Source organism: Cucurbita moschata, unplaced genomic scaffold (genome assembly GCF_002738365.1).
Source record: "Cucurbita moschata cultivar Rifu unplaced genomic scaffold, Cmos_1.0 Cmo_Scf00018, whole genome shotgun sequence".
Classification (NCBI taxonomy): Eukaryota; Viridiplantae; Streptophyta; class Magnoliopsida; order Cucurbitales; family Cucurbitaceae; genus Cucurbita; species Cucurbita moschata.
In genome coordinates, this window is record NW_019268534.1 from 1049986 (window position 1) to 1063332 (window position 13347).

General features: G+C 36.9%; 3 protein-coding genes across 6 annotated transcripts; 2 read left to right on the top strand and 1 right to left on the bottom strand.

Annotated features, from left to right (window-relative positions):
• Positions 1-1697: 1697 nt before the first annotated feature.
• LOC111456272 (B3 domain-containing transcription factor ABI3) lies at positions 1698-4764 on the bottom strand. Of its 3 annotated transcripts, none has more exons than XM_023098093.1 (7): positions 4640-4764; positions 2795-4374; positions 2621-2713; positions 2403-2503; positions 2268-2314; positions 2106-2182; positions 1698-2020 (listed from the first exon to the last, which is right to left on the bottom strand). In XM_023098093.1, exons 2-7 carry the CDS (start codon positions 4370-4372, stop codon positions 1871-1873), a joined length of 2046 nt encoding a protein of 681 aa, XP_022953861.1. In that variant the 5' UTR covers positions 4373-4374; positions 4640-4764; the 3' UTR covers positions 1698-1870. The 3 variants fall into 3 exon arrangements, with proteins under 3 accessions (XP_022953861.1, XP_022953862.1, XP_022953860.1); XM_023098094.1 differs by having other exon boundaries at positions 4594-4764; XM_023098092.1 differs by lacking the exon at positions 4640-4764 and having other exon boundaries at positions 2795-4517.
• Positions 4765-10417: 5653 nt separating this feature from the next.
• LOC111456299 (glycine-rich protein 5-like) lies at positions 10418-10726 on the top strand. The gene has a single exon (XM_023098128.1). It carries the CDS (start codon positions 10418-10420, stop codon positions 10724-10726), a length of 309 nt encoding a protein of 102 aa, XP_022953896.1.
• A 1476-nt stretch (positions 10727-12202) lies between these two features.
• LOC111455872 (glycine-rich protein 23-like) lies at positions 12203-12891 on the top strand. Of its 2 annotated transcripts, none has more exons than XM_023097507.1 (2): positions 12203-12501; positions 12547-12891. In XM_023097507.1, exons 1-2 carry the CDS (start codon positions 12259-12261, stop codon positions 12694-12696), a joined length of 393 nt encoding a protein of 130 aa, XP_022953275.1. In that variant the 5' UTR covers positions 12203-12258; the 3' UTR covers positions 12697-12891. The 2 variants fall into 2 exon arrangements, with proteins under 2 accessions (XP_022953275.1, XP_022953276.1); XM_023097508.1 differs by having other exon boundaries at positions 12203-12496; positions 12542-12891.
• Positions 12892-13347: the final 456 nt, after the last annotated feature.

Consider the following 13347-nt stretch of genomic DNA (forward strand, 5'->3'; position numbering starts at 1 on the left):
ATTTTTTTTTTTTTTTTTTTTTTTTTTGATGAAATCTAAATTCATATAAACTTACCAACATAATTAAGTAATATTGAAGCTTTACATTTTGTAATGTAAAATAATTAATATATACTTGTTTAAAAATATATTTTCCTCTAGAATCTATACTTAGCCTCTAAAATGGTTAGCTTATAATACATATTTGATTAGAAATGTCACTAGAATAATGGAAAATAATATCCATCAAGAAATTTAATGAGAAAAATAGTTTGTCCCACTAATTGAATTTTATGGCTTAATTAATTATCATGTTGGCCATTAAGTAACGTCAGCTACAATGTTAATCATTCATTATTACTGATTTTGGTAAGTCATTCTTTTCCTCGATGCAATTATGTGCAAATTGCAATATATGGGAAAAAAAAAAGTAATATTGATTCTATTTTTTTTCCCTTACGTTCCAATTTAGCTCAATCATTATGGTTGAAGAGGAGAATGAAACATTGGTTAGAGTGCAGAAACTTGTACCTGATGAATTCGTCTTAAAACTTTGAGACGAAACCCAACAAGAGAACAATATCGGTTAGTGGTGTGCTAATGAGAACGTTAACCTCAAGGGGGTGGATTGTGAAATCTCACATCGATTGGAAAGGTAACGAAACATTTCTTATAAGAGTGTAGAAATCTCTTTTAAAACTATGAGGTTGACACCACACAATATTCGTTAGGGGTGCGCTTAGACTAGTACATTTCTTTTTTAACATCTTTAAATTAGTTCAAATCATCTCTAAAAAAAGAAAGGTTTAAGTTCAAGAACAGAAGGGAATAGAGTCAAAGAAAAGGAGAAGGAATTATGATCCGCTTGGCTCTGGAGCGAAGCTGTGAGACTGAGTTTACGAGGAAAAGGGCAAGTGATGAGACTGAGAAATTCCCCACGATGAGAGGGACGGCCTCGGTCCAATGCCATCAATTTTTGTTGAGGCAATTCTGACTTGTTTATGGGCAACTTCTAAAAGTTTGGAACAATTACATAGCTTTTTTGTAGAAAGCTCGACCAGCGAGAAAAAGTGTTTGACCCCCGAGTAATCTTAGTTAGTGGTGGGGGTTCGGTCTTTCTAGCGATTCACATGGCATCATCAAATGATAATTCATTGATTCAAAGACTGTAAAGGCAATATCGTATTAAGGAGTTGAGGATTGACTTGAAAGGTTTAAAAGTATAAAACAACATGATGCACCAGTCTTGTATGTCTTTGTCAGATAAGTCTTGTATGTCCTTGTATGTAACGTATATCAATTAGTAGAGTGTCATTGGACATGTAACGTATATCGATTAGTAGTGTCCCTAGCATTTTATGATATCAACATGGAGTCTTTAATCTCTTACATAAGCGTCTCCAATGGTTGAATATCCTACGAACGAACACATCAAATTACACGATATAGTAAACATTGATATAAACAATCATAAAAACGAGTTATAATAAGCATTATTTTTTATTATATATGTTCATAGTAAGCCACATAGAGTAGATATTACAAGGCCACATAATAATTAACAACCAACAATATTGTATATGGTACAAATTGAAAGTTAAAAAAAGGCCCTTAATTACCAACAAACCCTATAGTGGAACCCACCAAAAAAAACACCAAAGTATATATATATCCCAATTAACCCTCACATTCTCTCTAATTTGCTGACCATTTCCCATCACATATATATATATACACATATATATATATATATACGTACGACTGTTCTTCATGCAGTGCCCAATGCCCCCTCAAGTCTTAAAAAATTCTCAACACAAAAGGCTGATGCAAACAAGGATCAAATCCAACCAACCCTACATTTGTTTCTTCTACACATCAAAACACAGCTTCATCAGAGCCTCCTCGGGGTGGCGGGGGTCGGCGGTGAAGATGACAACCCGTTGGCGTTCACACCGGCAGTCGAATGGCTTCTTTGCGATTTTCCTCCCCTCTTGCTATCGGGTTTCGACCCCGGTTGCCGTACTTTCACTCCTCGAATCATCTGTAAATATATATATACACATCTTTTGATTTAAGATCTCACTCGATTATACAAACCCGAAAAACCCGACCCCGGGTCAACTTACATATTTCCCGCACTTGACGTCGGAGTAGATGACAATGAAGTCTCCTTCTTGAAGTCCATTGGCTCTCACAAAGTCGCCTGAAAATGGCATCAAAAACTGACCTTAATAAATGGCTTTCATAAAGTAGAAATGATCTAAGCATTCATTCATTCAAATACACACCTGTATTTTCAAGGAGATACATTCTGCTTTTGTTGTTTGGCCAATATCTAATAATTAACAAAATAATAATTAAATTTATTAAAAAATAAATAAAATTATTATTGAATATTAAAATTTATAATTAAATTTTAATACCTATAACGCATATTCCAAACTCTTGAAGTTCCAATGTCTTCCATGGCTAGGGAAATCCCATCTCTTGCCTCCAATTCTGGGAGATGGCTTTCTGCTTCTTTCTGAAACAAACCCGACAAAAATGAGTTCGTGTTCTTGTTCGGGTTTCAAAATTTTTCGAAAACGGTATACCGTTCTTGATTTGATCGATCGGGAAATTTGATTCAGTGTTTTTTTACCTTTGGCAATACAATTCTCCCCAGATTTCCCACATCGCTTTGCTTCAATACTTTTTGTAAAAGAAACCTTAAATTTTTCTCTGGTTTCCATCCCTAAGAGATAAGAGACAACATTGTTCAAAATCAAATCTATTTGAGGAACTAAATAATTTAACTATGGTGTGGAAATCCAACCTGTCGTCGGTCCGATTGGATCCGGGGAGGATACGGCTGGTTTTGCAGGGAAGAATTAGACCGATTGACTATGTGCACCGGCGAGTCGGCTGGAACCACATCGGTGGAGGATGGCCAGTAGACCCAGTTTCCAGCATTTGGCTGAGAAGTTGTAGCCATGTTGCAATGATCTGTAGCATTAGGATTCATCTGATTTTGGTGGCTGTTGCTATGGTGGTGGTGGTTGCCGTGGTGTCCACTGTGATTGTGGCGGTGGTGGGCGGAGAATCTCCGCTGCCTTGCCATTCGCTTCTTTCGAGCCTCCTTTGTCGCCGATGAATCCAACCTAACCAAACCATTATCCCCGCCCTGCGCTTGAAAATACTGACCAATATAAGGGTACTGCTGCCCCCTACCGTACCCCGCCGTGAAACCTTGTGGTTGCGGCGGTGGCAAAGGCGGCCCAGCCACAAAATTATCAACAAACGAGTTGAAATGCGACGGGGGCAGTCCAAACTGTCCCGGCAAATTACTATTACTATTCCTGTTACTATTACTCCAGGACAATGAGGAGTCCAGTAATTGGTAATGATCGGAATAACCGCGGCCACCGCCATACGCTTCCCCACCACCACCTTGGACATACCCAAGAATTGGTGGAGAATACAACGGCCGAGGCGGTAATGGCGGCGGTGTTTGGATCCAGGGGTGGCCGGAGGAATTAGGGTTTTGAAACCCTATCAAATTGGCTTCATTTTCATTGATCTCTTTGAATTTCCTCTTGTGAAGATGATTGGTTTGAACCCATTCAAGAACAAGCTTCAAAAGCTGTTTCATTCCCTCCTTGCCGCCGCCGAGGCGGCGGGCAGCGCTTTCAATAGTAGCTTTTTTGATCCTAACATTTCTCAAATCATCAGCAGAAACCGTCTCTCTATTACTCCTAAGCCACTCCAAAAACACCTTCGCCATATCCTCCTCCTCCGCCGCCGCGGCGGCGGCGGCGGCGACGGCGGCGACGTTTTGCTTTCCTCCATTATCATTACTCTCACCGCCATGCATCATCATCAAATCCTCCATTTCCACTTCTTCAAAGCTTTCCAATTGCAAATCCTCTATAGGGTCTCGTTGTTGTTGTTCGTTCTGAAAAATACACGTCGGATCGAAAAACTCATTGCTATCTTCAAGTAAATCCATGTATCCAAATGTCTCCATCATCATGTCATCCGTACAATCTCCGCCGTTAAACTCAGTTTTCACCGCCGTAGGGGACGACACGGCGGCGGCGGCGGCGGAATTGTCATCATTAATTCTGATTTCTTCAGCAATTTCATCAGCATCAGATTTCAAAACTGCCCATGAAGTGGCAGAGGAGGAGGAGGAAGTCGACGACGAGGACGACAACGACACGGTGGGCTTGACCGGAGCAGGAGTAGACGACGAAGAAGACGACATGCAAGGAAAATCCGGCAACGGAGGGAAATCAGAGTAGAACATCAAAGCATCATCATCATTATCCGACAGAAAAATTTGATGATTTTCATGTTGTTGTTCTTGTTCTTGTTGATTTTGATCATGAACCCACATCTGTGTTTGATCCATTTCTGCATGCAAATCAAGATCATGAACTTCTTTCATCTTTTCCTCAAAAACCCTTTTCTTCAAATCCTCTGTTGGTTTCAGATATAATTAAAGATCGCGTTTTTATTTTCAGATCACAATGGATAAGGAAAGAGAAAAAAAAACAAAAAAAGAACCGATTTTGTATCTAATTAAGGAAGCAAAAAACAAAAATAAACAAAACCCATCTCAAGATTCCTTACTTTTAACACAAAATTACCAAAACAATTGAAGAACATGGATACCCACATGGTGCTAAATCATGTCAAAGCCACGCCCCCCATGTGCAGCTTCTGGTTTGTTCCATCAATTTTCAAGAGAGAGACAGAGAGAGACAGAGAGGGAAAGGGGCAGTTTTTGTTGTGTTTTTTGAAGAAAAATACAAAAGATAGGCGAAGGTGGGTGTAGTTTATGAACCAGATTCCGGATTTTATGCAGTTTTCAGTATCCCATACGTTTGATTTTGAATGGTGGCTAATAACGGTGGTGTTCAGACTTTTTTATCTGGCTTTAAACATGAATGGTGCCCTTTAACGGTGCTCTTCAGGATCTTTTATTATTTTATTACACCCAGTAAACAAATTTCAATGGAATATTGTTCATTGTTAATTGTTAATGAATGATGGTATGCTACTTCATGTGGCCTCCAATCTGCTTTTACTGTTTCTGGATTTTGGTATTTGAATAATTTGTGTTCATCCTTCCATTTGGACACTCTCCAATGGTTTGGCTGTTTGTGTTCATCACCAATGGAACCCTTTTTTTCTTTTTTATTGGTTTTGACAACTCTAATGAGAACAAGTTTTCAAAGCTCAAAAATTCAAACTTGTTTTCGTACCTAATTGGTTGATTCTTCTTTTAGTCGTAGTCCTCGTCATCTATGTTTAAAAAATACCCGATAATTAATTTTATTGGGGTTGGAGAAAACAATCACATGCAACATGATTTTGAGTCGAGACTTACTTTTCATCACTGTTCCTTGAGTTTTACCTTTTGTTTTCGGGTAAGGTTGGAGACATAATACTTCTAGACATGGGTGATGCACGCGCACGTGAACCCTCTAAGTAGGCTCGTATATGTACTCCTAGGTCTAACTATGAGTCGGGACTTACTTTTCATCACAAGTCGGGACTTACTTTTCATCATTGTTCCTTGAGTTTTACCTTTTGTTTTCGAGTAAGGTTGGAGACATAATACTTCTATACATGAGTCATGCACGCGCACGTGAACCCACTAAGTGGGCTCGTATATGTACTCCTAGGTCTAACTATAAGCTAGCTCATGTTCATGCTTGTTGAAAACCAACGACAAAAAAAGGAGGGTGTATGTGTCGTGGTGTAGACGTTCAGACCTAATATACTAGAGAAGTGATCCATATTTGTGACATACGAGGTTTCACGTTTTAACTACATGATATTCATCACGAAAGACAATAACACATCATAACATAGAATTATGGCAGTTTCAACCAGAAGTTTATTTACAATTTCAAGCTCAATTTAGTGTTTCTAAGCTCGTTTTAGTCTAATATTTGTAGATTCAGTTTCACGTGATCAAATTTCATCTACATTATTTCATTCATTAAAAAAATCGAGTTTAGAGTCTATCCACGAGCCATCATTTAACGTTATCTACGAGCTAACAAAACAAAAAAGACAAAAGGACAAATAGAGGAAAATATTATAAATTTTATAACTTACTTTTTTTCCACTACAAGTTGCAAGTGCTTATCCAATTACAAATATTCACTTTAAGTTTTATCCATAAACTTTTTATATTCATAAATGAAGTAATTATAATGTAATGTTTTGTCTTTTATGGATCAAAATCGAATAATTTTAAAAGTTTACGAACTAAAATGTAAGAACGTATACGTGTTAGAGAAATCTTTTGGATTAACCCGAAATTTCGAGTTAATTGAGTTGGTTCAAGTCACAATGCATCATTGATATCGATTACAAATGTTAAATATCTTTAATTCTCCTAATAATCGTAAAATTATGGTAGGGTTGGATTTAGGTTATAACTCTATTTTCGAGTTGGTCTAGTTGACTTAACCAAGAAATGTCAACTGTGAACCAATTTAAATTTTCAATTTTTTAAAAATTAAACTTAAACTCTAGTCTGTTTGCTTCAGGCTCATCAACATGTCGTACCACAACCGTAACCCTCCATTCTGCCTCCAACTCGTCCTTAAAATGGATCTAATTGCACTTCACGCTCCACGTTCTTTACGTCTTTTGGTCTACCTAACCAGTGCATCTTTCGGGTTAATCCATATCAACCTATAAAACTTGAACATAAAATAATAATAATTTTGGATAAAAAGTTATGAAATTTCTCCATACGATACAGTTGCATCATAACTACGACGCCGTACAGCTGGTACACACTCTTTCTCTCTCTACATTTTTATTTTTTAAATTCATTTTCTAGAGAGAGAAATTCTGAAATGGGATGAAAACGACACGTCGTCTCTCATGATTCGTTGCTTCAGCGTCGCCGCTCTTAATATAGCGCCACGTGTCCCATCACATGCAAGGTTTCCACCAATCACATTTGGTTCTTCGGTTTCCCTAGCTCCGTGACGTCCATGATTATCTCATCCGCCTTTGCGTCACCCACACATGAGAAGTTGCCACGTGTCGAACTTCTTGGTCATCCAGTAACCACTGCGGGTCATGGTCAACTTGCTTGCGTGGATCTCAAGTACCCTTAACCCCTGGGTTTGGTTTTGTTTGTTTTTTCACATTTGTGCGCCTAGTCACGTGCCATGTGGGCCATCCCTCAGTTTGTTTTTATTGTTATGTGGTTACGTGTCTAGCATAAATATTATAAATATTACATCAAATATATACAAAATTATTAATTTAGAATATGTTTAATAATTATTAAAAGTCTTATGAACATAAAATTAAAAGCATATGGTTAGGCTATAAATTCATGGGTGCAATATTACCTATGAGATTGATTATATTATTATTAAAAATGGATGATGCATGCAAAGTGAATGAACCAAAATGTCCACATTCAAAGCGTTAACCAGGTTGGATTGGGTTAAGATTTCTTTCTATTTGGGTCGGAGGTCAACTCGATCAACCCAAAAATTGGGTTACAATCGCCAATCCAACCAACTTAAAATTTCGAGTGCGCCTCTATCAGATATTATCCTCTTTGTGTTTTTCTTTTCCGAACTTTTCCTAATATATTAAAATGTGTCTGTTAGGAAGAGGTTTTCACGCACTTGTATGAATGATTCGTCCTCCTCTCCAACCGATGTGAGATCTTACATTTGTGAGTTTTGTTATGTAGACATGAATTTTAGTACAAAAGTGAATATGCATCGATAAAAAATGATACATATAACAATAAGGTGACGACAATGTATAATAATGAATGAAAGTACATCAGATTATTTGAATAAATCCAACCGCGAACGTAAGCAAAAATGAACATGATGGAGATCGTTGAAGATAAATAAGAACTATAACCCACCAATAAATGCTAGGGAGGTCAGCATATATAGCTTTAACATGATCATGTTACTTATTCATCACGTCAAAAAGTAAAAACTATCTCCAAAGACTATTAAAAGTCTTTTTATTCTCCGTAAATTTTATTGAAAAGGATAACCGTACAACTTTATCCAAACATTTAAGTCATAAGCATAAAATCCCATGACGGGTATTTATTGGAATATATTTTATATAGTGATATATTTTATCCGGGTTTGGTCACTATTATATTTTCTCTTATTTTTTTTCTATTTAAACATTATGAACGAAAATGAGACTTTCGATCCCACTTATGTTTCTCTTTCTTAACATGGTATCAGATCATCATTCTTAACAACATCGAAGAAGAAAGAGGGAAAAAAGAGAGAAAATAGGAAGAACAAAGCGAAGAACGATTCATTTGGGAGAGTAATCGATAATAAATTTTACTAGAGGAACAATTTTCGTCATATCTGTTTGAATGATGAAACTCCCACATCGGCTAATTTAGGGAATGATCATGGGTTTATAAGTGGAGAGTCGTGTTCGTCTAACAATATTTATAATCAAATCGATGAACGAATCAACAAAAAGTGAACGATTTCCATATTGTTCTTGATCCCACAACCTTTATTGCAAATAAGTAACAAAATACAATGTGTTTTCAATATTATTCAATCAAAAACACCAAGTTTAGCATAAGAATTAGGTAGTATTACAGCAACAAGAAGGAGGATCTTTGAAGAACCCTAAACATTCACCACCCTTCGCATGCCCTGCATTAATGCAAGCACTCTCGCAGTTTGGGATCTTTGAGCATGGCCCCAGGCACGCCACTGCCAAATTTATGGAACTTCCTGGCCTCGTCCCTAGCCCAGCGATGAGAACAAAAGCCATGCAAAGGAGGAACGAGAACGAAGAACGCATAGCAAAGGAGGACGCCATTTGTTTGGGGATTGAGAGATTAATGGAATCTCACTTTCTTAAATACTGTTATTTTCGTATCTAATTTAATTGCTTTCGAGATTTCCCTAACGGTTGTCTCGAATAATTGTTGTTTTATCATTGATCTGACTTGACTTTCGGTGTATGTATCCGTCCGACAAGATTTTTTTTTTAAAAATAGAAAAATGTTCTTGAACGTTCTCGAGGTACTCTTTTAAAAGATATGAAAAGGCATACAGGTAGGTAAAACAAATCAACCCGATACTAAGCTTTTATTCAAATAAAGAACGATCTATTCATAAGTTTTTTTTAATAATGATTAAATTCGATTTGGGTACCCTAAACCTACAATCGAATTTGTAATTTAACCTTCATTGTATGTCTAACCTATTATTATGGGTCTATATAGGTTGGGTCGAGAAAATCTTGTGGACTAACCTAAATAAAATTCACAATTCAACCCTATATTTTTGAGTTGGGTCGGATTGGGTGACCAGGTTGTTTTTTTTTGTAATTAATTAAAAAAATTATACTTATCCTCAAATATCGAATATTCTTAATATTTATAATAATCTTAAAAATATAGTAAGGATAATAGATTATGTTATTACTTTATTTTCAGTTCCGACAAAAAATGTTATCTAATATTTTGGTTTTCAAAATATTCAACCTACTCAAAAATCAAAATCTAACGTCCTTTCTCAATCTTTATGAACACTCTATCTATAATGCACGTTGAAATGAAAATTGTGATTCATCGCTATCTCCGACAAATAATTTTATTAATAAAGAATAATAGGTTTAAAATTTTATGAAAATTAATATATTTCAATAAGTATTATTGTAAAAAATCTATATTTTCTGACAAAAGTGGTTGATTCAAATAATATGTCACCTTGCTTGTGATGTACACTAAAAACATAGTCTAAATTTTTATAGGTAGTATTACTTCCATTATTATTCATATTTACTATTTCTTTACATTATTATTACGAATTATTGACCATTAAATGATTTATAAATTAATATAAGATTTGCATTGCTTATATTATACAAATATAAGAATTATTGAACCCTCCATTATTAGAGATATTTGAATTATTTCTCATTATTCATGGTAGATTATATTATATATTCATTTATTAAAAACAGTAACAATTCAACCTCACCACTAGTAGATATTGTCTATTGGGTTTTAAGTTTTTTTAAAAAAATTTAGTTTCCCTCTCCAGCTGATGTGGGGTCTCACAGTCCGTCCCCTTTGAGACTTAGACGTGGGATTTCACAATCTACCCTTTTTCGGGACCTAGGATTCAGTGTCCTCACTAGCACACAGTCTGTTGTTGGGCTCTGATACGATTTATAAGAGTCTAAGCCTAAATAGATATTATTCTCCTTCTATTTTCTCTTTTGAGCTGTTGTACGTGGGTCAGCATTTAAACTCATTTACTTCTCTCAACTGTCCCTCAACACTCTCTGCCCTTTAAAACTCCAAGCTCACAGCTCCATTGGCCACCAACACATACAAAGACAAGTGTAAGTGTTAGAACAGAAGAAGAAGTCAAAGAAGAAAATGGCCCAATTGCTTATGGCTTTGTTTCTGGCTCTTATGGCCACTCACGCCCTGGCTAGACCTACGCCACCCGACGCCACCTTCAATGACCAAAAGAACTTCCTTACCTACGGTGGCATTGGTAGCTACTCTGGCATTGGCAGCAACGGCCTCCCCTTCGGTGGCATTGGCGGTGCAGTCGGATCAGGCGGCGATCTCGGTGGTGGACTAGGCGGCCCTGCTGGAGGAATTGGTGGACTAGGTGGGTTGGGAGGAACCGGCGGTGGCATTGGAGGCGGAGCTGGCAGTGGTCTCGGTGGTGGCTCTGGTCTTACCAATCCCTGAAGTTGTTCAATCTCGTTTGATTTCTACTTAACATGTTATTGGTCGTTTGAAGTTTAATTACGTTGTTGTAGGTTATGAGTCGTTAATGTTTTCCTTCTAGGCTTTATCAAATTTTCATTAAACTAGTTTGCTTTATGTTGTTAAATTATTTCATTAACTTTATGTCGTTTTTGGTTGATTAATCGAGTTTGGTTGATGCATTGATGTAGACTCTTGCCTTTATCTAGATAAGTTTAGTTAAAGATCTTCTAACCGTCCCTACCTCATTATACTGCATATCATATGCATTTAGGACACGAGTATCATTTACTTTCGACAAGATGGGGTTCGTCCTCCCGTGGCTATGTTTCGACGATGTTCAACTATCTCCAAAACATTCTTAATTACAAAAGAAACAATGATAATTTTGTAAATATTCGGTCGAAAAATAAAAAGAAACACCCAATGCCTACAATGATTTTCCAATGACCATGGACGGTGACTCTACGACGGAGAATACTCTAAATTGAAATCACAAATCGGTAGTTCAACTTTATCGGATACAAATTTCCAAGATATCGAACGAAAATCCCTTCAAACTAGTTACACTTTCTTAAATCTTTATATTCATGTATATGGAGATCAATTAGTTTATATTTTGTTATGTGCGAAAAAAATTTCATATTAATTAAGGAAGATAATTATCTCTATGGGTACGAGATACGAGATAGTTAAGGTGATTATAAAAAAATAAATCGTGAAACTAAATCTTCTTGAAAAAAATAATTACTTAAAATGGTATTAGTACCAAAACTTTTGAGTCAGAAATGACTAACAAATAATAAGATACGACAATTACGCGATACAAACATGAAAGTTATTGATCATAACTTTAGGTCGACCATTATTTAAACGCAAAATAATAATAATAAAAAAGGTCGACCATTATTTGTGACGGTAAATTATTTTCCAATTGTTTCGTGTCCATAATTATATTGTGTGTATTCATCTGCTCAATTATGCTAACGGTATTAGAGCTAAACACCTGGTGGTGTGCAGTGAAGACACTAAGTCTCGAAGGGAGGTGGACAACAGGCGGTGTGCCAGCAAGGACGGATTAGAGGCACAAAAGAAACTAGGAGTGGACTTGAGCTGTTACACTCACACTGTTGAACCTTATTAAAGTATTTAAGTTTTAATAGCTCCTTTGGAGGTTTCATTATTCTATTTTGTTTTAGCTATAACTTATATATATTCATTGAAATCAAAACCTTATTGCAAATGGACAGATACCATAAGAAGGGTATGTGTGTAAAAAGTTCTTATTTTGGTGAAGACTTGGTGCAGTGGACTATAGCAATCCCAGAAATTACCACTTTAATTACCCCATATGGTAATTTCATACGGCCTGGCTCTGCCTTCGCATTTACACTCATTTACTTCCTTCAACTGTTTCTCAACGCTCTGTGCCCTTTAAAACCCTAAGCTCACAGTTCCATTGGCCAACAACACACACAAACACAAGTGTAAGTGTTGGATTAGAGAAGAAGAAAATGGGCAAATTGTTTATGGCTTTGCTTTTGGCACTTATGGCCACTCACGCCGTAGCTAGACCTGCGCCAACCCACGCCACTTTCAATGACCAAAAGAATCTCCTTGGTGGGGTTGGTGGCGTCTCCGGCCTCCCCTTCGGTGGATTGGGTGGTGGTCTTGGTTTTCCTGGTGGAATTGGTGGTCTCGGTGGCCCTGGTGGTATTGGTGGTCTTGGCTTTCCTGGTGGCATTGGTGGTCTTGGCTTTCCTGGTGGCATTGGTGGTCTTGGCTTTCCTGGTGGGATTGGCGGGCTCGGTGGCCCTGGTGGGATTGGTGGTCTCGGTGGCCCTGGTGGAGTTGGGGGACTGGGAGGCACTGGTGGTGGCTTGGGTGGAGGTGGAAGCGGAGGTACCGGTGGTGTTGGTGTTGGTGGCGGTTCTGGTGGCCCTTATCCTTGAAAACTTATGTAGTTGTGTTTGATTTCTACTAAAGAGTTGTTGCCATTTGTAGTTTGTTTAATCAAAATTGTGTGGAGAGATGTAGTTTAGTGAGCTTGTAATAACATTTGGTGTCATATTTGGTTTTTTTATTATGATTTGGTTGTGATAATCCTCTTTATATGTAATGAAAAATGATATGGGTTGCATTGATATCACGTAGAGTTGAAGAAAAAAAACATTTTTTTTTATATCTCAATAATATCACCAATACTAACGAGATGCATCTTTATTTTCGATATCTCAATTATAAGAACTTCATAATTAACCGTGTTTTGCCAGAAACAATTTTATGTTGGGTGACCACTTAGAAATTTTTCTAGAAAGCATGCGAGTAAGGATAAAATATGCTGAAAAAACTGTGTTAATATGTGGGGGTAGCTTTTACTTTCAGAAGTGATGAGTAAGTAATGTGATCATGTTATAAGAGAATGATTCTCCATATTCGAACCATATTCGAACCGGATTGACCCATGGACTAGAGGCTTCTATGGAACAGCTAGTGAATGAAATTAAAAGCAATGCATTAAAGAGATGAACTAAGTATTGTACTTAATTGGGTAAGGTGGAAAATTAAAAGGCTGTGTCTGAGTTGCCTGGAAATATTAACCG